This window comes from Microtus ochrogaster, linkage group LG5, assembly GCF_000317375.1.
Source record: "Microtus ochrogaster isolate Prairie Vole_2 linkage group LG5, MicOch1.0, whole genome shotgun sequence".
NCBI lineage: Eukaryota > Metazoa > Chordata > Mammalia > Rodentia > Cricetidae > Microtus > Microtus ochrogaster.
The window spans coordinates 52,460,446-52,485,475 of record NC_022031.1 but is presented as its reverse complement, the minus strand read 5'-3'; the positions used below and the strand labels follow the sequence as shown (position 1 = coordinate 52,485,475).

The 25,030-nt window shown below is 37.3% G+C and overlaps 1 protein-coding gene across 2 annotated transcripts in view; it reads left to right on the top strand.

Annotated features, from left to right (window-relative positions):
- The window catches only part of Ptbp3 (polypyrimidine tract binding protein 3), a 75,009-nt gene that overhangs the window by 19,181 nt on the left and 30,798 nt on the right, over nt 1–25,030 (top strand). Inside the window, exons 3-5 of one of the 2 annotated variants that reach the window (XM_026786653.1) lie at nt 3,456–3,531; nt 14,537–14,706; nt 21,734–21,880. In XM_026786653.1, coding sequence (XP_026642454.1) covers nt 3,456–3,531; nt 14,537–14,706; nt 21,734–21,880 — 393 coding nt within the window. Of the gene's footprint in view, nt 1–3,455; nt 3,541–14,536; nt 14,707–21,733; nt 21,881–25,030 lie in introns of both variants that reach the window. The other variant, XM_026786652.1, reaches the window with a different exon arrangement.

Genomic DNA, 25,030 nt, shown 5'->3' with positions numbered 1-25,030 from the left:
ATAAATAAATATTAAAAAAAAAGAAAAATAAAGTCTGTATCTGTATTATTTTTCTTTGCTTTTTTGGGGGGGTTGCTGTTTTGTTTTGTTTGAGACAGTTTGACCGTGTTCCTTGGTCTGGAACTTGTGGTCCTCCTGCCTGAACCTCTTAAGTGCTAAGGTTATAGGCACATAGCTAGCTATTCTTTGTTTCCTGTCTGAGAAATAGTGTCTCACTCCACAATCACAAAGTTATTCCTTTATCTTCTGGAGTTTTCATCATTTTTCTCTTTATTATTTTAGCTTACAATCTACATAAACTTTTTTTTTTTTTGACATTTAGACATAATCATCTTTCGACTACTCTTTGAAAGGGTTGCTCAGATTATAACGAGAATTTCAGAACAGTTTTCACATGCTGGGCTCAGCCACCTGTCCCAGTTATGTGAGTGAAAAAAATGCGTAATTGTGAAAAGCAGAGAAAGGAGATTGAATCACCATGCATTAGGAAGAGGAACAAAAAGAAGGGTTCCCATGCTCATCTTTGTGGTACTAATACAGATTTAGATACAGGAAGCATGGTGGTGGGTGGGGCAAGAGCTAAAAGCTAAGCACTGCTGATCAAGGTGTGGATTGTTTGTTTATTGTCTCTTTTTCTGGTTCTGCTAGGTGGTCAAAAAGGAGCTCTTATTACAGTAAGGGACAAGCTGGTTCTCAGATAATTAGTCATGCTCCAGGGTGCTGCCTCGCTGTTAATGGACAGTACCCTCATTTGTGAGGTTCTGTTCTTCGTGGAATCCATGGTGACTGCAGGTTTAGGACACTGATTTGAGGCCTTTCGACAGTTGCGGGAGGCTGGGGGAGGGTCCTGGAATAGGACTTTATAAGATGCCTCTCAGGTACTCTTCTTTATTCCCTCCGCCTCAAAGTGAAATCAGAGGTAAGATATTGCCTACTCCTGGGTAGTGATTAACACGCCCATGTGCAGTGTTAAGGAGTGTAGTTTGAAGCGAAGGGAGACTTACCAGGATTTCCCCTTGCTCTTCGTTACTTAGTGGGCCCAAGTGAGGAGTCAGGTTACCCACCCCCCAGGGTTTCTCTGTGGCTTTGGAGCCTGTCCTGGAACTAGCTCTTGTAGACCAGGCTGGTCTCGAACTCAGAGATCCGCCTGCCTCTGCCTCCCAAGTGCTGGGATTAAAGGTGTGTGCCACTAACACCCGGCTTGAGTCAGTGCTTTTTTTTAAGCAAAAGGTAAGTTTATAAGAACTTTTTTTTCTTTTTACCAAACCAGTTCTATTTTTGACATGAAACATAGTGATACTAAAGACACATGTATGTAACATGGGGCAGAGGAAGGTAGATCTCTGTGAGTTTGAGGCTAGCCCTTTCTATAGAACTAGTTCCAGGACAGCCACGGTTACACAAAGAAAATACCAAAAAGAAAAATAAAACCCATGTTGGATACATTAGATTACCACTATATTAAACTCAAAACTTTAACAGCAAACTGCAAAGTTAATCCATAATTATCAGACCAGAAACCCATAATAATACCTTTATTTCATACATTTGGCTTTAAGTAAGGCACATACTGGTCTTTTGGATGAGTTGGGATTTGAAATTTTTTCATCCTGTTTTGTTTTTAATTCTTTTTTTGTGTATGTGTGTGTGTCTTCTATAAACTTGAGTAAAAGAGCTGAGGATAGTAATTTCTGAGTGCTTAAAACAAGAATTGTTAGGACAGGCTCCAAAACCACAGAGAAACCCTGTCTCGAAAAAACCAAAAAAATAAATTAATTAATTAAAAAAACCCAAGAATTGTTTAAATAATTGTGTTTGTAGTAATGCAGAAGCCAACATGTTTGTTGTAGGGGCTGGAGAGCTAGCTTTGTATCTAAGAGTTTTTTACAGAAAACCAAAATTTGGTTTCCAGCATCCACACTGAGCGGCTCACAATCACCTGTAACTCCATTCCAGGGAATCCAACTCCTTCAGGCCTCCTTGGGCTACCCTCTACTCCCACAGCATACACACATACACACACACACATCAAAACTAAAAATAAATATTTGTGATAGTATTACTCTATAATTTATAGTTATTTGGTGATTAAGTTCTGTCATCCAGTGAGCCAAAATAACTTATTCTTAAAAATTCATCAAGATGAACAAGTTTGATTCATTTGAAATAGATTAGTTTTGACTTTTTACTACATATTTGTTACCCTTTTATAACCGTGGATGTAATTAGGATTGAACTGAAAAGAATTATCGGATACATTTTAGTGCTGAGAGTTGAGATGTGTCTTGCTTGGACAGGCACTATGGCTCTTCCTGCAATCTTTTCACTCAGAAGACTGAGGCAAGAGGATAGAGAGATCACCATTTGGCCTTAACACGACTCAGAAAAACCAAGGTCTGGGGCTGTGACTGAGTGAGTGGTCGGAGGTTTTCCTCTCAGGCCAATACCCAGCACCAGGAGACAGACTTCTCTTACCATAAAGAAATACAATTTTGAAAACAGATTTGCTTAAGATAATAATACACACTTTCAGTTACAGTGGCATGCACATTTAATCCCAGAACTCAGAGGCAGCTTTGAGTTTGAAGCCAGCCTGGTCTACAGAGCAAGTTCAGGCCAGCCAGGGCTATACAAAGAAACCCTGTCTTGAAAAACCAAAAAAAAGAAAGCTGGGGTGGGGATTGTACCACCCGCCTGTACTATGTGACAGTACGGTACTACTCCTGTATTGCTTCGCCTGCACTACAGGACCATTCGCGAGCCGGGCAAGGGCCTGGAGATTTAAACACGCAAAGACACACAGACAGAGGCACGGGTCATCCTTGAAACAGGAATGCCCCCTTTAGTGTGTCCAGGGGCAGCTTATATAGGGATCCTTGACTGATAGCCATGCCCCAGCCAAACGCACCAGAAACCACTCTCCTGCCATCAGGAACTCCTGAAGGTCTCATGCTTAGAGCAGCTGCAAGCATAACACATTGTTTACAAGAAATTCAGGATTCAAGAAATTCTGGGGGTTCACAGCTCCCAACAGGGGATAAATGGTGTATATCAATGATAGTTTTTAGGATTGATGGTATGGAAACCAGTAATTACAAAATTTTGGATATAAAATGTGTCCTGTAGCCCTATTTTTAGAAATGTGTATTGAAAAATCAGGATTCTTAGAATGTATAAATTATTTGCATGTAAATATATTTTATAAAAAACTTTGTCATAAAGTAGTATCCAACATACAATTTAGTACTTGAGACATAATGTTTGGACAGTTGTAATTGGTCAGAAGCATTTGCAAAATTAATGCCCCCACTGTTTTTCTCTCCCCCCATGACTACACTGAGCATCTGCTGTAATTTTTCTTTATTGCAGTTTGTTTCCAACTGTCTTTTAAAGTATCTTTTATGGTTAATATAAAATAATACTGTTATTAATTGAGCACAAATTTTGCTTTTCAGCGGGGATCTGATGAGCTTCTTTCTTCTGGTGTCATTAACGGACCTTCTACCATGAACAATTCTACTCCTTCTGCAGGTGTGTATGGTAAGTTTTGTCCCCACTTCCCCCATGTTTTCTTTCTGTGAATTTTTTCATTGTTCTTATTTGCCAATGTTTACAGTAGAAAGTGTAATTTTTACTCAATGACAAATGAAAGAGTCAGTTAAGGGGAAAAGATGGTATTTGTTAGACATTTATGAATGGGTCCACCATGTTTTAATCTACCAAAAAATTAATTAGATTTTGTAGGCAGAGAATATGTTAATATGAACATATGAACAGAGTGATGCAGGAGTTGAGACTAAAGCCAGCTTTGTAAAGTCGCTCACATTGGAGTCATCAGAGAAGAGGCCGGGGAGATGAATATAGTTTAGTGCATAAGTGCTTGCTGTGCAATCTGAGGTCCTGCTTAGATTGCAGTCCCCATGCAAAGTCGGTCACTGACCCGCCTATAACTCAGTAGTGTTGTGGTGTGAGGGGTGGAGAACAGCGAATCCTTGGGGCTTGCTGGCCAGCCAGTCTAGCCAAAACAGGGAGCTCTAGGTTTAGTGAGAGACCCTGTCTCAAAAAGTAAGGTGAAGAGTGATAGAGGAAGATACCCACAAGTCAAGCTCTGGCCACTGTCAGGATGCATTGCACATGCCTGTCATCATTCAGCGAGTCTACCGCCCACATTCAGGTTGGGTCTTCCCACTTCAGTAAGCTGCTTTGGAAAGCCTTCCTAGACAACACCCAAGGGTTTACCTCTCAGATGATTCTAAGTGTTTAAAGTTGACAGTCAGGATTAACTAGCACACTCAGGATAACTTGGAAGCACTGAAAATCTGCAAACGGCCTGACTTACCTTTGAAGTTTCTGTGTGAGGGATATTTTACCTTTGTTTTTAGAGCTCCTAGGTGGTGCATTTGAGGCCCAGACAGGCTTTTAAGCACTGTTACTGAAATTTTCATTTTCCTTCCCGGGAGTGCCATCTCCCGAGAGAGTTGCCTACTCCTGGGATTCTTGTTGAATTTGTATAAGTCCAGCACACCTGTCTTGTTTGGTGTTAGCTTCTATATTTGCCAATTTTTTTCTCAAGAAAATGCTGGTTTTGATTAGAATAATTTTTTGATTCACTCATTTTGCCTTCTCCAATTTACTGTGCAATCTGAGGGCCTGACTTAGATTGCAGTACCCATGTAGAGGCTGTCACTGCTGTCTAACCCAGTGTTGCGGCATGAGGGGAGGAGGAGAAAAATAGAACTCTTGGGACTCCATTGGGTATTCTGTTTTGTAGTTTCTAGTTTTCATTTCTCTATATCTTGCGGTGAGGAGGGGGAAGGTGATGGGTTGTTGTTAGGGATCTAATCTAGTCCTTGTAAATGCTGGGCAGGCCCTATTTATCTAACTTTGTTTGATTCTTGCATCTCTTATGCAAGAAAGTCCTAGATTTTCAGAGCACTGTGTCCTGAAGGGGGAGAGAGGGTGTGTGTGTGTGGGAGTGGTGGCAGGGTAGTTAAATTAGCAGTGTCTTGATTTTTGCTATGATTTCCATTTGGTAATAATGTAGAATAAACATTTTTTTCTTCATCCTGGAAATTGGACCCAAGACCTTTCATATATTAGGGTGAAGTTGTATCTCTAGCACCAAAGAAACCTCTGAAAAATGATAACTTAATTTTTTGTAATAGCTCAAATTTAAGTTTGTCCCAACTTGTGATTTCTCTGCCTCTGCATTCAGAATGCTTTCACAGGCATTCACCACCATTGCTTACTTGGGACACTGTGAGCGTGACTCAGAGCTCCCTGTAACGCTAGCTGCAGGGTGTCTCAAACTCTTCTCCAGCCTCCATGGACATCCACATGTGACAGTAACACCAATATTTTCATTTTAGTATTACAGCAAACCTTTTTTTTTTTTTTTTGGTAAATTTCATCCATGACTCAGGAAGCCGAGACAGGATTTTTAATTCAGTGACAGTAAGTTCCCAGGCTAGGCTTCACTGTAAAATTCTGTGCTACCTCAACATGATGGTAATAACAATTTTTGTCCTTAATGTTGAACTTATAAAGCTGAATTTAAATATAGTAGGTGGAATTACTCCTCTAATGTTAAGTTGGGTTCCATTGAAAAGATTTAGAAGTATATCAGTATTGTGTAATAACTGATTTTCTAAAGTTAGCAAACAATGACAAACCTGAACTGTTTTCATGTTCCCGGCCCAGGAAAGGGTATGTGAGGGGGAGAGAGTGTAGGCAGTAGGCAGCAAGACTGAAAGCTGCTAGGAAGAGCTACCTATTCCTTCCCATTCCGATCCTACTGTATCTGCTGCTTTGAAATCAAGGCTCTATATGTTGTCCCTGGATTTGTGGATGCCAGTCTGTCATTGATTAACTTTGAGATTTAACTGCTCTGTCTTAAGTGAGTGGATGAGACTATAGCAGAAACTGGAATTAAATCTAGCAAATACTTTTCTGGGTTATTTTGGTACAACTACTAATACTATAGACAAATATATTTTAAATGATTTTTATATTGCATAAAGATGATGGAACATTGGTGCCAAGCTGTGACTTCCCCCAGGCAACTTGGCACCTACAGTTATTCTTTTTAAATGTTGTTAATGTTCTTTTAAAATCTCATCTACTGTGAGCTTTTGAGATGCCTCGGAGGTAAAAGCCAAACCTGATTTTGATCCCCAGGTCTTACCATGATGGAAGGAGAGAACTGATTCCTGTTGTCCTCTGACTTCACATGTCTGCATAAGCACACTTGTGTACACTTTTAAAAATCAGTGAATAGCCTGGCGGTGGTGGTGCACGCCCTTAATCCTAGCACTCGGGAGGCAGAGGCAGGCGGATCTCTGAGTTCGAGACCAGCCTGGTCTACAAGAGCTAGTTCTAGGACAGGCTCCAAAGCCACAGAGAAGCCCTGTCTTGAAAAAAACAAACAAACAAACAAATCAGTAAATAAAATGTAGTTAAAAGCAAACCAGAAACCTTTCTTTCTTGTAGGTAGATATTCTTTTAAGAGCTTTAAATTATGAAGACTATCTTTTCCTATGAACTTTACCTGTAAAACAGACTTAAAGAGATTTTTATTCAACTTACTTTAAATTTATGTTACTATAATCTGGTTTTACTGCTGTGTGTGTGTGTTTGCATGTACTCATAGGGCATGGCAGTGCTTTCTGTTTGGAAACTTGAACAAAGTTCCACACTTCATAAATTATACTGTCCCTTTAAATATAGTTGTACAAACTAATGGCAGAAACTGTAATGGTTTTTTGTTGTTGTTGTTGGTTTTTTGTTTTTATTTTTCAAGACAGGGTTTCTCCGTAGTTTTTGGTTCCTGTCCTGGAACTAGCTCTTGTAGACCAGGCTGGCCTTGAACTCACAGAGATCCACCTGCCTCTGCCTCCCAAGTGCAATACTGTTTTTTTTTTCCAACCCATTTTTACTCAGATAAAACAGCTACTTTCAAAATCTTTCTTTTGGTTAGAGGTAGTTTTGACTGATAAGTACAAATATTGTATGGAACCTGCAAAGAGCGTCTCTGTATGTTTTTTCATTCTCCTACTGGAGGAATTCTTTCATTTGAGATATTTAAGGATGAGGATTACATTTTATCAAGAGACACAGCTTAAAGTCTGAGTCATTCATAGTTTTGTATGTTGCTCTTATAAATGTATAATATTAACTTCACAAGTATAATATCAAATGAAAATCAGTATATGCTATATTATTGGCTCATTTATGTAATGTTAAAATATTAATCTGTGTTGTGAGAAATCAAGTTTATGATTTCTTGGAATATAAATTGAAATGAAAAGAGGAAAGGCTCATGTATATGTAACGCTTGTGTATTCTGTGTGAGTGAATGCCATTGTGTGTGGCTGTTTCAGGATACCAGTAGAGGGTGTTAGAACTGGGGTTATAGCGGACTCGCTGTACATAGTGGACAATGAGGACTACTGAGAACTCAAGAACAATGGCAATGGATTTTTTGATCCTACTGCACGTACTGGCTTTGTGGGAGCCTAGGCAGTTTGGATGCTCACCTTACTAGACCTGGATGGAGGTGGGGTTCCTTGGACTTCCCACAGGTCAGGGAACCCTGATTGCTCTTTGGGCTGATGAGGGAGGGGGACTTGATTGGAGGAGAGGGAACGAAATGGGATGTTGTAATAGGAGTGGCGGGGCTGTGTCCCCGGCACCGGGCTGCCCACATGGCTAGCTTATGCCCCGAAATAATTACACGGAAACTGTATTCTTTTAAACACTGCCTGGCCCATTAGTTCCAGCCTCTTATTGGCTAGTTCTTACATATTGACCTAACCCATTTCTAATATCCCTGTAACACCACGAGGTGTCTTACCAGGGAAGATCTTAACCTGCGTCTGTGTCCGGTAGGAGAATCACAGCAACTCCTTGACTCAGCTTCTTTCTCCCAGCATTCTGTTGTGTTTACTCCGCCTACCTAATTTTATGTCCTATTAAAGGGTCAAGGCAGTCTCTTTATTTAACCAATGAAATTAACACAAAACAGAAGACTCTCCCCCATCAATGGGAGGCAGTGGCGGGGAAGAGACAAAAATCTTTAATAAATAAATAAAAAAAAAGAACTGGGGTTATAGGTGGTTATCAGCCACCTGGTGTGGGTGGTGGGAACTGAACTTGGGTCCTTTGGGAAGAGCATCAGCATGAGGTCTTAGTCTGTCCAGCCTTGTGTTCTACTACTTGATTTGGCTGCTGATTATGTAAGTCTATTTATTTATGGAATTATGATAATAGCAATATTAAAACCCATCATATGAGTACAGTTAAAATGAAAGCTATAGAGAAATACTTTGATTGATACAGTTATGAGTTGTAATAAATGTACACAAGATGAGCACAGTATATACAAGGTTGAATGTGTGTGTGATTAAGACTCTTCCTTTCTTTTCAAAACAGAATTCCCAAATTATTACTAGATTTGCAATCCAGAATAAAATCCAGCCCCCAAAACTGAAAGGTCCCTGGAAAAAGAAGATTGACAAGGATGAAGTGAATTCCTCTTCACTTAGGAATTAAAAGGAGTGGCCTTGTTAGAGGAAGTTTATCTCTGGGAGGGTGGGGGTTCAGAAGCCCAGCCAGTCTCAGTGTCAGTCTCTCTCTCTCTCAGCCACTTCTCCAGCATCATGTGTGCTGCCATGCTCCCAAACATGATGGTAATGCCTCTGGAACTGCAAGCAAGCCCTCAAATGCTTTTTTTGTAAGAGTTGCCTTGGCTATGGTGTTGCTCCACAGCAATAGAACAGTGACTAAGAAGTGATGAGTGCTATTTTACAATTTAAGAAAGTAGACGTAAGTTATGAGAAGGTTGTATTAGAAAATCCGATTCCTAGTCAAGTCAAAAAATGTATAGTTTGGAATTTGAATTATAGCACTTTCATCTCTGTTTTGAGTTAACATAACACATGAAATAATACTCCCATGATCATTGGCCTGGCTTAATCTGTGCATACAAAAACAAGTCAAAACCAGGAAATTGTAAAGAATGTCACTACAGTAAATAAATAGAAAACCTTGTCACAAATTGATAACATAATTAGATCAGGAGGCGGTGACACACCCATCACTCAGAAGGTGGAGGCGGGTCTCTGTGAGTTCAAGGCCAGCCTGGTCAACAGAGTGAGTTCCAGGACAACTAGGACTATGCAGGGAAACCCTCTCTCAAAAAACAAAACAAACAAAAATAAAAGCATAATTATAGCCGTTGGTAGCATATGAAATAAAACAGAAAAAGAAACTAGCAAAGTATGATAATGAATTATTAACAAAATCTAATAATCAGAAGAGTAAATTATAGATAAATTTACGTTTAGCTTATTTTCTGTGACTCTTTGAGAAACTACACTCATGCTCTAGGGTATGTCTTATTTTCTTCTGAGCAACCTAGTACTTAGCCATATATTGAAATATCTTTATTAAATCGCAACCCCTCTTAATTAAAAAAAAAATCTAAAAATTCATTTGCATTTTAAATGATAAAATGTTATTTAAAATGAAATAACAGTTATAAGTACCACTGCCATCTAACCCTCTAAATGAAGAGGAAGGTGCCAATGAATAACTAACAAATTAGTGAAATAATCTTTGTATTTATACTTGAAATTATCTTCATTATGAAGTCTGTAAGACTAATGACATAGCATATATGAGGTCCTAGGTGCAATACCCAGAATTACAAAAATAGCAGTATACTAAAAGTACATGTCTAGTTACAAATACAAGTGGAAAAACAGCAACAAAATATAAATAAGATTAAACATGTAGTACATATCTATAGTCCTGTTACTCAGAAAGCCAAGGGAGGAAGATCATGAATTGGAGGCAACCTTGGGGTACAGTGTGTTCCAGGCCAAACACATCAATAAAGTGAGACCGTCCCAGTTCTTGACCTCAGAAAAATAAAGTTTTTGTGCATATGACAATATTAGAAGAAACAGTTACTTGAAAGTTTGTGATTCACATAAGAAGTTTTAGCAGTTGGAAAAGTAGGCTAGTCATAAAGTGCTTGTTTCATAAACATTTTAATCCCACATGAAAAGCTGAGAGCATGCTTATAATACCAGCTTTGATATGGTAAGCCTAGGAAATGACTGGAGTTTGCTGGCCAGCTGTTCTAGCCTAATTGAGGAACTTTAAATCAGCGAGATCCTCTCCTCTCCAAAGAGCTGGACAGCATTTCTGAGGATGACATCCAGTGCAGACTCCGTTCATAAATGTGGATCTGAACACACACATGAAAGAAAAGTATAATTGGAAGGGCAACATGATGATGACAGTATTGTCTCCAGTTTTATGTTTATCATAAATGATATGCATAGATCTGTCAGTGATCATCAGAATCTGTATTGCTTGACTTTCTTTAGTTTTGTGGTGGAAATACAAGATTGGTTTAATTCTTTGAGACAGTATTTTACAGAGTAGCCCAGGCTATCCTTGAACTCTTAGTCCTCCTGGAATACAATAATGATAATAATAGTACAACAACAACACCCCTCCTTAGCATTGTGGCCACGTCGGGAGCCTCCCAGCCGACCAGTGACTACAGTTATAGAGATTCCAGTGCTGCTCCCTTCTGGCCTTTCACAGGCACCTGCACACACTAAATAAAACTAAAACAAAAACAAAACTGCCAGGGCAGCTCTCACCTATAATTCTCAAACTTGTGAGGTGAGGATGGAAAGATGGATGAGTTTAAGGTTTGCCTGGGCTTTTTTTTTTTTTTTTTTAAAGAGAGAGAGGTGTTTATTTACTAAATGTACAATGGTGTTTTTCCTGTATATATCTGTTGGAGTTTCTGGAGCTGAAGTTACAGACATTGGTGAGCTGCCGTGTGGGTGCTGGGAATTGAACCTGGGTCCTCTGGAAGGGCAGCTGAAGACCATTGAGCCATTTCTCCAGCCCTTGCCTGGACTTTTTAAAGAAGCCGTCTCCAAAATCCAAAGGTTGGGGACTATAACGTTAGAGTATTTGCCTGGCATTTTACTAGGCCCTGGGTTTAATCTCTACCACTAAACAGATCTAAGTAAACAAAGTACAGACACTACGTCCACACACCTTTCAAGAACATGATATTTGACAACTTTTAGTGTTAATTGGTGAAATACAACATTATAAAAAACTATATATTACTATATATAAACTATATATTGTTTGTTAGTATCAGATTCTGTTTATTTATTGTATATGTGTGTGGGAGTGTGTGCCATGGTGCATTCCAAGGACAACTTTCAAGTCTGTTCTCTCCTACTTCGTTTTCCAGTCAGACTTGGGTCATCCAGTTTGTGAGCAGGTACCCACTGGGCCGTCTGGAAGGGGTGCTGCTTTGGCTTTTCATGTTCACATGGCTATTTATGAACATTTCTGCAGCTTCAGGTTTTTTTTATCAAGTCTTTTATTAGACTTTTAGATTTTATAGATAACATTTTCACTTAGTGTGTAGCAGTGTCCTGAATTAGTAAAAATGAAAAAACAATAGAATCATTTGACATCAGATAGTAGAAATAGTGTAATTTCTATGTTGAAAAGTTTTCTTTTGTTTTTAAATAACCAGATATGCAGTTGAATACTTTGTACTAGACATTGTGCTAGGCATTCATTCAAAAGATACTGAAAGTTAAGCTTATTTAGTTTTTTATAATTTCCGTTATATATTTATGGAAAAATTTGAAATATAGTAAGTAATGAGTAGTCTGTCCAGAAGAGAACATCTGATTGAGCAGCTGTCCAAGTGCCCTTCCCCCTTCTTTTTTACCCTCCCTTTTCCTTAACATTGACCATGTATTTTTATTGTACAGAATAGTTACTTACTTAAAATTGCTTGTTTATAACTGCTTGTGTCTCGGTAAAAGTTTGTCATGTTAGGGCTCTTGATAGTACAATGTAGTGGGAACTCAAATACTTGCTTCTATCATTTAATTTTTCAAACATAGGATATCTTTGTCAAAGAAGCAACCTCCTTTTAAAAATTTTATTATTGATTTATCTATTTTATGTGTATGAGTGTTTTGCTTGCTTCTGTGTCTATGTACAATGTTTGTACCTGATGCTCAAGCTGGTTAGAAGAGGACATTGGATTCCCTGGAGCATGAGTTATGGATGCTTGTGAGCCACCATGTGGGAATCAAACACAGGTCCTCTACAACTGCAGCAAGTGTTCTTCACCTCTGAGCCATCTCTCCAGCCCCAGAAACAACCTTCTTAATGTTCCTTTATTATGTAGAGTATTCAGGATGAACTTAATAGTAACTCCATGCCTTGAGGAGTTTCTTCAAGTACTTAATGCCATGGTGGTCATTAGTGATGCTCAGCTTCTATCTGAATGACAGGTGTTTGGGGTTTTATTCTAGTAACAGCATTGTAGAACTCCCAGTTGTTAGTTATATATGTAAACCTGCGTGCTGCGTGTTCTCTCTCTCTCTCTCTCTCTCTCTCTCTCTCTCTCTCTCTCTCTCTCTCTCTCTCTCTCTCACACACACACACACACACACACACACAATCTGTTGAATTTTCTTGCTCTTTTCTAGGAATGCCAAAATAATTTTGAGATTTTTGTGATTAAGAACTGCCTTTAGAGTTAGACCTTGATTCGGATATATGGAACTAAATTAAGTCAGTTTTAGTGGAAAAGCTTTAAAATAAGGAACTGAAGGATATTTTGGATACTTGGAATCCTGTCAGCATTCTTTCTTAGAGCTAGGTAGTAACATGACAGACTTTTTATTAGATTGCCATACTAAATTCTAAAGACATGGGCGGGATCCATAGGAAAGGAGATGGAAAAGGGACAAGGTCAGAGGTGACATTAGTGATGTTTAGAGTGGAAAAGAAAGAAGTCATTAGTGATTTTGGAGGGACAAGGTTGTATTTTTTGATGTAATTCACCGGCAAGTATGTGAATGCTTGTTTATTGATTCTGCCCAGGATGCTTTCCACATTCATGGAAAATCTGGGAACAAGTGTTATGTTTGGGTGTTCAACTTATTCATGTATTTTTGGGTCAAGTTATATGCCATAGACATGGCATAAAAAAGTTTTATATGGTCCTCATGATGTTTTTTAGGATTATAGGTAGTATATTTTCATTAGTGTTTAGAAAAAGGATATTAAGGGTTTGGCAAGATTGTATTTTTCTGCCAATGTTGGAAAATATTATTTTACTTTCTTACTTTTAAATAATTATATTTAGTCTGTCTTCATTATGTTCTTGGAAGAAAAATCTTTCTGAATTTCATCTGCATAAACTTGAGTAATCATTATACCCAGGTAGGTCAATCCTAGTTAGTAAGATTTAAATAGAATCTAGGTATGTGCTAGGATATGAGTTAATTTTGCAACAGTCATTCTGAACTTTCAGGACAGAACAGTACTGTAGTAGGCATGCCATACTGTAGTTGAGTAGCACATCTGTAATTTTAAGTATGCAGATGGTATTGGAAAATGTGGATTTCAACCAAAGTCTGTTTATTACTACTAAGTAGGATTATCATAAGAACACAAAATTTAGCTAATAAAGATAAAATGAGAAAACCTATAATGGCCTAAGAAACTAAAATTTTAGATGTGACTCATCCAGATCTCCTTGGTTGTGTTAGATACAAAGTTTATATTATAATCTTTTGTAAAATTTATGGTTTTTCAATTGTTTTTTTTACTTAGCCGTAGAACAAATTAGAGAAGGGTCTTTAAACATGTATTAGTGGGCTGGAGATGTTGCTGAGGTGTTAAGAGCACTTGGTGATGTTGCAGAAGACTTGGGTTCAGTTTTCAGGACCTACACAGCAGCTTAAAACTGTGTGTAACTTCAGTTCCAGGGACTCCAGTACCTATTTTTAGTCCCTTGGGCACAAGGCATGTAGATTGTATATACATGTATGCAGGAAAAAACACTCATCTATAAAAATAAACACATATATATGAGGCATTCCGAATATTATTTTCAACATTGAATTTAGACGTATAGTTAGCTTTAGTTAATGATTGGCATGTATTCTGCCAGTTTTATCATTAGTAAGTAAACATCCTAGAGTGTACCTACACAGACTGAGGCAGTAAAGTATATTTACTACACAGTTTACATATACACATATGATGCATGGGGTTTAGCCTGTGCCCCAGCTTGCAGACCTATACAGATTGTCACTGTATTGAATACTGTTGAAGTTAAAGTGTTTTGTATCTTTATGTAGAAAAGGCATACTTGTGTGTTAGGTGCTTACTTCATGAAGGTGGTATACATGACTCTTTATGAAGCAGTGTAATTCATTTATCCCAATACTTTTCATTTAAAAAAAAATCAGGCAACAATTAAATTAATGGCCATGGTGAAAGACCATGGTGGTTCATCAAGAGGTGGTTTGTTTTATTTTCCACTCATATTATTTTCATCAATCTCATAGCTTCATGAATTTGAAATCTGATATGCTAGAAAGTCGTGTGACGATTTAGTTAATGGAGTGTGTCAACCCAAATTAGTTTCAGTAATTAAAAAAAATCTTATGTTTTTTAGCTAATGGGAATGACAACAAGAAATTTAAAGGAGATAGACCTCCCTGTTCGCCTTCCCGTGTTCTCCATCTTCGCAAAATTCCATGTGATGTCACCGAAGCAGAGGTCATATCATTAGGTCTACCGTTTGGCAAAGTAACTAATCTTTTGATGTTGAAAGGAAAAAGCCAGGTATGTAATATTTAAAGATCGACACTGAGTGATTATCTTCTGGGTGTTAGTATTTCAAGTATTTATTTTCTTGAACTTAAGAATTAAGTAGTTGATTTGAGACAGGGTCTTTACTGCTGTGGCTGGTGTCAAATTCATAAGCTCAAGTGACTTTCCTAAAGTTCAGCCCTCCAAGTATCTGGGATCTCAGGGGTATGTGTCACCATGCTGCTAAGTTTTTCTTACTGTCTGTGACCACAGATTAGTTTTTAAGTAAAAAATTTCCCTTGTATGACAATAGACAAAAATTAGCACAAGAAACAGGAGTATATCTTATCTCTTGACTTGGGGTCATTTTTAGAAGTCCTATTTCGTATTTTACTTCATGTTTTCTACAATAGGTTGGTTCTTAAAAATACCCTGTAATTACAAGATAGCCTGGTAGTTGCAGTTACTGATAGAGAATCTATAAATTATGTTTTGTTTGTTCAAGTAAAGAATAGTTAAGTTTTCCATACTGTGCAGTTATCACTATAAGCTGAAGATCTAATTGGCTTTTACATGGGATTAAAGAGTTGGGAGTAGCTGGGCATAGTGGCGCACACCTTGAATCCCAGTACTAGAGAGGCAGAGGCAGGTGAATCTCTGTTAGAGCCCAGCCTAGTTTACATAGTGAGTTCCAGGACAGCAAAGACATGTAGAAAGACCCTGTCTCAAAACCAAAACAAACAACATTAACAACAAAAAGATTTGGGAGCTACCTTGTTCAGTAAAATAGAATTGAATGTTTAACTAGACATGACTGAACAGTTAGTAAATAAGGGGGAAAATTTTTTTTAAAGGCGTGCTTCTCATGCAGAGGCTGTAGGTTTAGTTTCCAGCACGAGAGGAGTCTGACACCCTCTCCTGAGCTCCATGGGCACCAGGCACGCACTTGGTGAACATCTTGGTGCACATATATATAGGCAGGCATAAACATACGTAAAATAAATGTAAACTTTGTTAATGGATTGGTTTACAGTAGGCCACTTTTCTTGTAAAAGCCAAAACCTATTTATTTATTTATTTATTTATCTATTTATCTACCTATCTATTTATTTATTTATATTTTAACTGATTGCTGTGAATCTTCTTTGCTCTGGTCTATGTAGACTAAAACAATGTCATGTCCCTTCATTCCATAAAATCATTGGACACTATGTATATTCTAGTTGTAGAATTATCGTGTAGCTTCTTTAATAATTTGAGAGACAGAAGAGAATCTTCGTTGTAAAAATGAGTTTTCACATTATTTTTTTTAGATTTTATTGCTTTTTTTTTTTTTGATCATATGTATCACCTCTTTTCCCAACTCTTCTCATATCACCTTCTCTTTCTACCCACCACGCTGGTTTTCTGTTTTTTGTTTGTTTAATGGATATATGCAAATATACAATTTGTATGGATGAATGGGATACTACTTGATGTTTTAGTTCATGAGCATATCATATAATGTTTAAATCAGATTCAAAACATCTGAAATATTGTTATTCCTCAGCCCCCTGTTTGGTAGGGACGGGTAGAGGGGCAGTGTTAGGAATTGACCCTAGGGTTTTGCTTGTGCTAGCCAAATACTTTACTTTTGAGCTACAACCTGCCTCTTGATTTCTGATATTTATGGTGTATACCATCATACCAGGCCCTGCTCTTAGTCTTATCTTTTGATAATAGCCATTCTTTTATCAAACAGCTAATTATAAGTTTGATTTTTATATCCCTGATTGGTGGAACTGAATATTTTTTTCAAATAGCTGTTGACCATTTGTTTTTCTTTTGGAAAAAAAAAATTCTAAGAGATCTTTTATCTGTCCCCTACCCACCAAGGACAGGATCATACTATCCTCTCGACTTTTCGTCTTGAGAACCTCTTGCCTTTACCTCCTCCCTTCTGGAATTTCCCCCAAACAATGCCAGTGCTCTAACTCCAGAGCTATGGAGCCCTTACTTTATAGCTGTGTGCAGACAGGCCCAGTTATGTTACCTGGTTTTTAAAATAGAATTGGTTTTTTTAGTTTTATAGTTGAATTTTTTAAATTCCTTATCTATTCTGAATAATAACTTCTAATCAGATATATAGTTTGTACATATTTTCTCCCATTAGTGTATTTCTTCCTTGTCTCTGTGTCTGTCTTTGTCTCCTCTCCACCTCCCATCAAAAACAACAAAAACAAAATTTGCATTTTTCATTGTTCTTAAAACTGAGTTTTTCTTAAGGCGAATAAGGAAGCTTCATTTTCTGGTACCTGACAAAATATAGTAACCATCTTGCTCATAAAATTGAGTGCCTTCTTGTTCCTACTTGGACCCTACTAGAATAAATTCTCTTAACATATTTTTGGCTGTACTGAAAATCCTGTATGCCCAGCATTGTAATGAAGAAGATACCAAATCCAGGCCTTAGAAATTTTGTAACATGTTATACTGTGTTACCTGTTCCTTCTGCTTTTCTTGAATATTTTCATTTATAAATAATCGGACATTACACTGGATAATGCCTGATTGAGTTTAGTCTGTTTAATAAACAACATCCCTATTTAATTTAGATGAGGTCGCTGAGATTTAGAGACATCAAGTAGCATTCTGTAGTATTCGGTCTGCACTTAACACATTTTTTGGAGTTGGTACATGGCTATCACTTAGATCAGTCTCTGCTACTAAAAATTGCCTAGGTTGCATGCGCGCATCTAAAATGAATTGTTTGTGAAAGGCAGTCTGCAAGTCCACAGCTTTTCTCTGTGTTTATGTTGACTCTGTAAGCTAACCCTAGTTGTTGTGTTTTATTTTCATCATGGAGCTCTTTAGTAATACACTTCACCAAGAAACTGCTGCCACTGGACCCACTTACAAAGGTGGAATGTTGGGAGAGATGTGGGAATAATTTCAGCAGCTTTCTCCCCTGGTGGTGACTTATAAACTTTCAGATTATGAAGTGGAACTCTATTGGTTACTTCAGAAAAACATCAGTAGTGCCTTGTCTAGATTCTATATGGAAAGCTTATCTTTATTTTTGTTTTAAGGTTTATTTAAAAATACTTAAGTGTTTGTGTGTTTTGCCTGCATGCACATGTGTACCATGTGCATACCTAGTGCTCATGGAGGTCAGAAGAGAGTGCTGGATCATTCACTTGGTAGTAGAGTTAGAACTCTGAGCTGCCAAGTGGTACTGGTAATCAGACAAGTGTTCTTCAGTTTGTTTGAGACAGGGTTTCTCTGTTTTGTAACTGGCTATTCTGGAACTCGCTATGTGTAATGAACACTGTTCATTCATTTCTCGGCTGCCTAGACCTGAATAATCAAACAAAACTATATTAATATACATACCTATTAATATAATATATTAATATTAATATACTAAATATTAATATATATAACACTGTTTGGCGTAATAGCTCAGGCTTCTTATTAACTAACTCTTGCATCTTAAATTAAGCTATTTCTATTAATTTGTGTATAACCACGAGGCTGTCTGTGACCTATCTGGGCATCTGTCTTCTTCAGCAGCTACATGACCTCTCCTTGGCTCCGCTTGCTCTCTCTCTCTAGCCCTTGCAGTCTGGCTATATTCTGTACTGCCATAGACCAAAGCAGTTTTATTCATTAACCAATAAAAGCAATGCATAGAGAAGATCATCCCATCAACTATGTAGACGAGGCTGGCCTGAAGTTCATGGAGGTCCACGTACCTCCATGTGCCTCTCAAGTGCTGGGATTAATGTCGTCCGCCACTCTGCCTAGCTGCAGCCAGTGTTCTTAACCAGACTGGGCCTTGAACTCAGAGATCCACCTGCCTATCTTTGCCTCCTGAATTCTAGAATTAAAGACCTTCACCACCGTGTCTGACTTACTCAGCATTTCTTCCTTTTTTTTTTTTTTTTCCGAGACAGAGTTTCTCCGTAGCTTTTGGTTCCTGTCCTAGAACTAGCTCTTGTAGACCAGGCTGCCCTCGAACTCCCAGAGATCCACCTGCCTCTGCCTCCCGAGTGCTGGGATTAAAGGCGTGTACCACCACCGCCCAGCTTTACTCAACATTTCTAATGTTTTAATAAATCATATTACCAGTGCCTATTATAGATGAATTTTAAATGATGTATACTTAAACTAAAACTATTTCCTAATGCTATTTTATAACGAGAAAGGATTATATAAGAAAAAGTTTATGTTGATTTTGATCAGGTTAGTTTTGGATAAATTTGAGATACTCTTATAGGTAGTTCTGAGTGCTCAGTATGGTTGGTATATTTATATTCTGTCTTTTTCATCAGCCATTATAAAAGGAGACAAACCTTGATTCATTAAAAGTTTGTGTGTTGACACATGCCTTTGATCGCAGCACTCAGGAGACCAAGGCAGGGAATTGCTGAGTTCAAGGATTGCCTGGTCTACATAGTGAGTTCAAGAATAGACAGGTTTATGTAGAGAGACCCTGCTCTCCTCAAACAGCTACAAAACCAAGAAAGTTTTATTGCCATTTTAATCCTATCACAGAAATTACAGCAGTCTACATAGCTAGAGTTAATGTATAGGATAAGATCTAAATGTCAAGAAGCTTCTTCCATCTCTGCTTTCTTGCGCTATTTCTCTCATCTTGTATTAGTACAATGATTATAGGTACCAGTGTCACTTGAGTGAGTGAATCAGTATTGACTTAATGTAGGAAGTTCCTAGGTTTCTTTACTCCAGTAATTGATCCTTTGCTTTTCTTAAATAGTCTTAGGAGGATTTGAAGCTATTTTATTTTCTAGTATCTCCAGGTCTTATGTGAAATGTGATTATGTTTACATATGTGCTATAAGTGTTTACATCTATATTTTTACAAATCAACACTTATTTCTAAGCCCTAGAAGCATTTGCTAAAATAATGTGAGTTTATGCTAAGGCATGGATGATAATAGGGTTCTGGATAAGGTAGTAGGTATATGTTCAGAAAGATTTCTTCACAGGAGCAAAGATGGATAAATGGATATTGAATGTAGCAAGTTTTTAGTACTTTAATGCTGTTTGCTAACTACTGTTGTATACTTGATACCTCATTCTGGCCTGGAATTTTAAGTTTTAAAGAAATTCTTATCAGAAATCTTAAATTGGGAAACCTTATCTCACATGTATAATGAAAAATGTTCACAAGTAGAGAGATTTTGTTTTTAAAAATGTGGTATTACCCCGACCTATTCTTTGCTGGTAGTGGTTCAAAGTACTATGTGCAGGTAGGGGTGTGTGTGCGCGTGTGTACATTTGTGTACATAATATACAAATGTATAAACACAGTGTTCATGTGCATAGTGTGTAAACATATATATAACAGACTATATAGATTTATACGTAGCTTTTGCTTAAAAGTGTACAGAATGAGTGTTGGTTAGAAGCATAATTGAAAAGTGAGAAAAACTCAATGTGAGGGCTGTAGAGGTGGTTCAGTGGTTAAGAGCACTGGCTGCTTTTCTAGAAGATCACCCATATGGTAGCTCACAACTACCTGTCCCTTCAGTCCTAGCGGATCCAACTCCTTTTTCTGGCATCTGGGCAATATATGCAATATGGTACATAAACATACATAGACAAAACACCCTGTACATGTAAAAAATTGAAACACACAAAACAAACATAAAATTAAAAAATTTGAAGAAAATTGAGTATGTATGCTACTATTTTAAGTGAATACCTTCATACGCTGATGTTTAATAGCTCTTTCCTACAGAGTCTCAGACAGACCACCTAACTAGTACTCTAACTACAGTCATTTCATGTTTGAATTATAAGAGTTATAGCTTGCTTAGATAGCTGCATATTTTAGTAGAGAAAACTGAAGCACAGAGGTGTCCTTAACCAAGTTGCTGTAGGCAGGTGGAGATTTCAGTCAGGTTTTACTCAGGCTCTGACATTTCTCATGCCCTGCTATCAGATCAGATACATTGGCTCCTTGTTAGCAGGGTTTGATTGTAGGGCCTCCAACTGAAAAAGAATGTTCCATTTCATTTGTAGATGGCTAATTTATAAAAATGAAGAAGAGCAAATTCATATACCCAGATCCTGTTTTAAGAATTTAGGCAGGATAGTACTTTTCCACCGTTTCCCTTTTCCGCCCTCTAACAGACTTTCCGATTTTTCTCACTATGCTCTGGACCAGGCTGTCCTGGAACTCAGAGATTCTCGCACTTCTTCTGCTCCCAGTGCTGGGATTAAAGGTGTGCACCACTGCACTCGCTGTAACGCAAATTCTAGTTGTCCTTAATAATAAAAACCTGGAGTCAGATACTAGGGGGTGAAAGCTGAAGAAACAGATCAGCCAACCACTAAAGAGTTCTTCCTTCTACCGAATCCTCAGACTGCATCTGAGCTCTTGTCTCCTCCCACTTTATACTGCTCTCTCTACCCAGCCATATCCCTTCCTTACCTCTGTGGGGCTGGGATTAAAGGTGTGAACCACCACTGCCTAGCCTCTGTGGCTAACTAGTGGCTTAGCTCTGCACTCTGATCTTCAGGTAAGCTTTATTTGTTAGCTTACAATGAAAATATCACTATAACTCACACTCGGATCTTTGCTTTTAACTCCTTTTTAGCCCCTACTGAATGAAATTCTATTATCTCCTCTCTGTACTCTAGTAATTTATTCCCCAATTTTAGCATCAATACAACAAAAACCAGTAAATCATAACTCGTGAAAGTATTTATTTGTAATCGTAACATAAACATTTATTTTTAACTTTATAACTATTTTTAGGCATTTAGAGAAATAGAAATGAGAAAACCAAAAACCAAACAATAATCAACTGGTAATTTTGGACACCCCCTTCCCCCCCAATCTAGCTGTCCTGGAACTCACTTTATAAACCAGGCTGGCCTTGAATGCCTGCTTGAGTGCTGGACTAAAGGTGTACGTGGCCACCACCTGGCTTGAAAACTTTTATTGGAGCCAATTTTCCAAGACTATTCTATCTTCAATGCATGCTGAGAAAGCAGGAGTTTAAACCAGTATACAATAATTCTTAACCATCTTTTATGTTTATTGCAGGCCTTTTTAGAAATGGCTTCTGAAGAAGCTGCTGTTACTATGGTAAATTATTACACTCCTGTTACTCCTCATCTACGAAGTCAGCCTGTTTATATCCAGTATTCCAATCACCGAGAACTTAAGACTGACAATCTGCCTAATCAGGCTGTAAGTATTATAGGCATCTGTAAGAATAACTATACAAACGTGGCATAATAAATTAAAATATTATACGTTAGAGAAGAACCACCATATATTTTTCTTTATTTTAGTGTACTTTATTATTATTGAATATATAATTTGTTATTACAAGCTTAATAATAAAAACCGTTTCATTTGGAAACATAGGAAGTTATGTCATTATAAATGACATTTACTGGGCCATACATGGCGTCACATTCTTGTAATCCTAGCAGTGGGAAACTGGACTACACAGGAAGATACAGAAGAGCAAGCAGTAACGTTTTCTCCCCTCAAATCTGTTTTCACAATTAAAAATAGATAAAGTTCTGTATCTCCTAAAATGACAGATGTCAAAGGAATGCTAAAACAAATTTAGCCTTTGTTTTGACAGAAAGTAAAAGCTTGGAATTGGCCTTCCAGGGTCTTGTGTGTTTGTCAAGCACTCTACCAGGATCTAGCTAGGGGTGATACTCCTGTTGTGATGTTAAGGAGACAGTTTAAGATGTAAAGAATTTGGTCAGAAATTTTCTTTCAATGAGTTTTGATTCCTTAAGTGAATGTGGAATATTATATAACAACATAATGTTTTTATTTCTGTTTTTTCTTTTGATTCAGTTCATGGTGAGTCTTTTGTGTCTTTCCAGATTCATTTTAAGTAGTTAAATAGAAATTTATTTTAACATGAAAAACTTGTCTACAAAACAAGTACATTTTAATAAAGTATATTTTAACTTTTAAATATATTTTTTAATTTAAATATAATTACATCACTTTCTCTTTCCTTCTCCTTCCTTCAATCCTTCCCATTTCCCCATTCCTTCTCAAATTCGCAACTGCTTTTTTTTAAATTATTATTGTTATACATATATTAGTGTGTTGTGTCCATCACGTATACCCCACACTCCGCACACTTCCTCCCTTTGCCCCATTCAAGACAGGATTTCTCTGTGTGCTCTGTCTATTGTGGAACTAACTCTGTAAACCATACTGGACTCGAAGTCAGAGATCACCTGCTTCTGCCTCTGCCTCTCAAGCACTGGGAGTAAAGCAAGTACTGCCACCTCCTGGGATGCACACAGTCAAACTAAAACTTACCTAGTCTGTTTAATGTTCCTTCTGTGCATATGATTTCAGAGCTGACCGTCTGGTTTTGAATAACCAATTAGGGTACATCCTCTTGGGATCTAGCAGCTGCAGGCACAGGTGTTTTGCTCAGTTCACTCCAGCAGACAAAGGGTCTGAGGCTGGCAAAGAAAGTCGGGGGCCAGGGATCTACAGCTCCCAACACATACCATGCTCTAATATAGTGTACCAGGGTTTAAACAAAACAAAATTTCTTATATTTTTTAAAATGTATATACTTAATTTTATGTTTATGAATGTACACCACATGTGTGTCTGGTGCCCATGGAGATTAGAAGAAGAAAATATCCGGTTGCTTGGAGCTTAAGTTATGGATAGTTGTGAGCCATCATCATGTGGGCACTACAAATTCAACCCAGGTCTTTTGCAAGAGCGACAAGTGCTTTCAATAAATAGCTCAACCATCTCTCAACCCTCTTCCAAAAGCTTCTGGTTTATTATTCAAGTCTTGGCTCTCCTGTTGTTTTTTTTGTTTTTTGAAGAATAAAAATGGGGCTTTATTCTTCCTTATGGCAAGATAAGTTTCTTCTGAATTAACTTACTTAATAACCCATTTATTAATCTACTGCTGTGAAACTTGCCTTAGTTTTTCCTGCATGCTCACAATATGCATTTATTTACACTTGTTACATTCTTTGTTCATGAATGTTGCTCACTAAGCATGTACTCCAAATCTAGTTTGGACCTGACTTTTCAATTCCATTCCTGCCTTAGTGTGTACTATATAGCTTAATCTATTCAGGAGCAATATACTGTCTCTTTAGAAATTAACTTATTATATGCCTTATAATTATTTTGTTAACTCTTGGTTTTTTTTTTAAAAAAAATTTAAATTGGGTTGTTTTGCAAGTTTGGAAATGATTAACATATTCTTCTGATCTTTCATTGTTAAAAATTCTGCTTTGTTTTCTTTTAAAGTCTTTGAGTAGAATTTAAACATTTTCTTCATGCACGTCATACAGTTTTTGCAGTAGTCTGATTCCTAGTATGTTAGTATAAATTGTTAGAAGAAAAGATAATTTAATACAAACTTAAAGATTGGATTATGCCAAAGGGAAACAGTGAGAAATCCCAGTTGCTTGGCAACCCCACAGGCACCCGAATGGCCTAGTTTATTCTTAGATAGCCTTCCTTTCTTCCCAACACTTTTTACTTTCACTTTTGTACAATGTTCAATATGAATGCTAACCAAACATTAAATCAAAATGGAAAGTACCTGTTCCATGTATTTAAAAATGTTGAGTTTTTTGTTTGTTTTTATTCTGAAAACTAGGAAGTGGATAGATTCACATTTCTTCCTTTTTTTGTTCTTTGAGTATCAAGATATACCCCTAAAGCATGCATGCAACTCTCAGCAGTAGACAATTGTTCAAGTCCTTATGAAGTTAAAGTTTCTCAACATGTGGGTCACAACCCTCTGATGGGTCGGACTACCTTTTCATAGAGGTTTCCTAAGACCATCGGAAAACAGATATTACGATTCATAACAGGAACAAAATTACAGTTATAAAGTAGCAAATAATTTTATGGTGGGGGTTCACAACATGAAGAATTGCATTAAAGCATTTCAAAGGTTGAGAACCATTGATGTAAAGTATAAAGTAGTTCCACCTCCTTGATTTGCAGAAGAATTATAATTATTAAATGTAATTGTGTTGTGAAGTACAAAATTTGAAACCTCCTTTGGAGGTTTTCTTGACCTTATTAAATAGTTTATGAATCTGTAGAAATGATTTTGTAAGGATTTTACCTTTAAAATGTTCTCTCAAATAATTATTAAATTATTAATAATTATTAAATTATTTGAGAGAACAATTATTAAAATTATTAATTATTAAAATTAAAAGTATTCACTCCATGCTGGTCCATGTTTTTGACTTTGGAAATGTATTCTTCACATCACAGATACTTTTGTTTTATTAAGATAGGGACTCACTATGATGCCCAAGTCAGGCTGTCCTTCTACTCCTGTCCTCCTTTATCAGCCTCTAA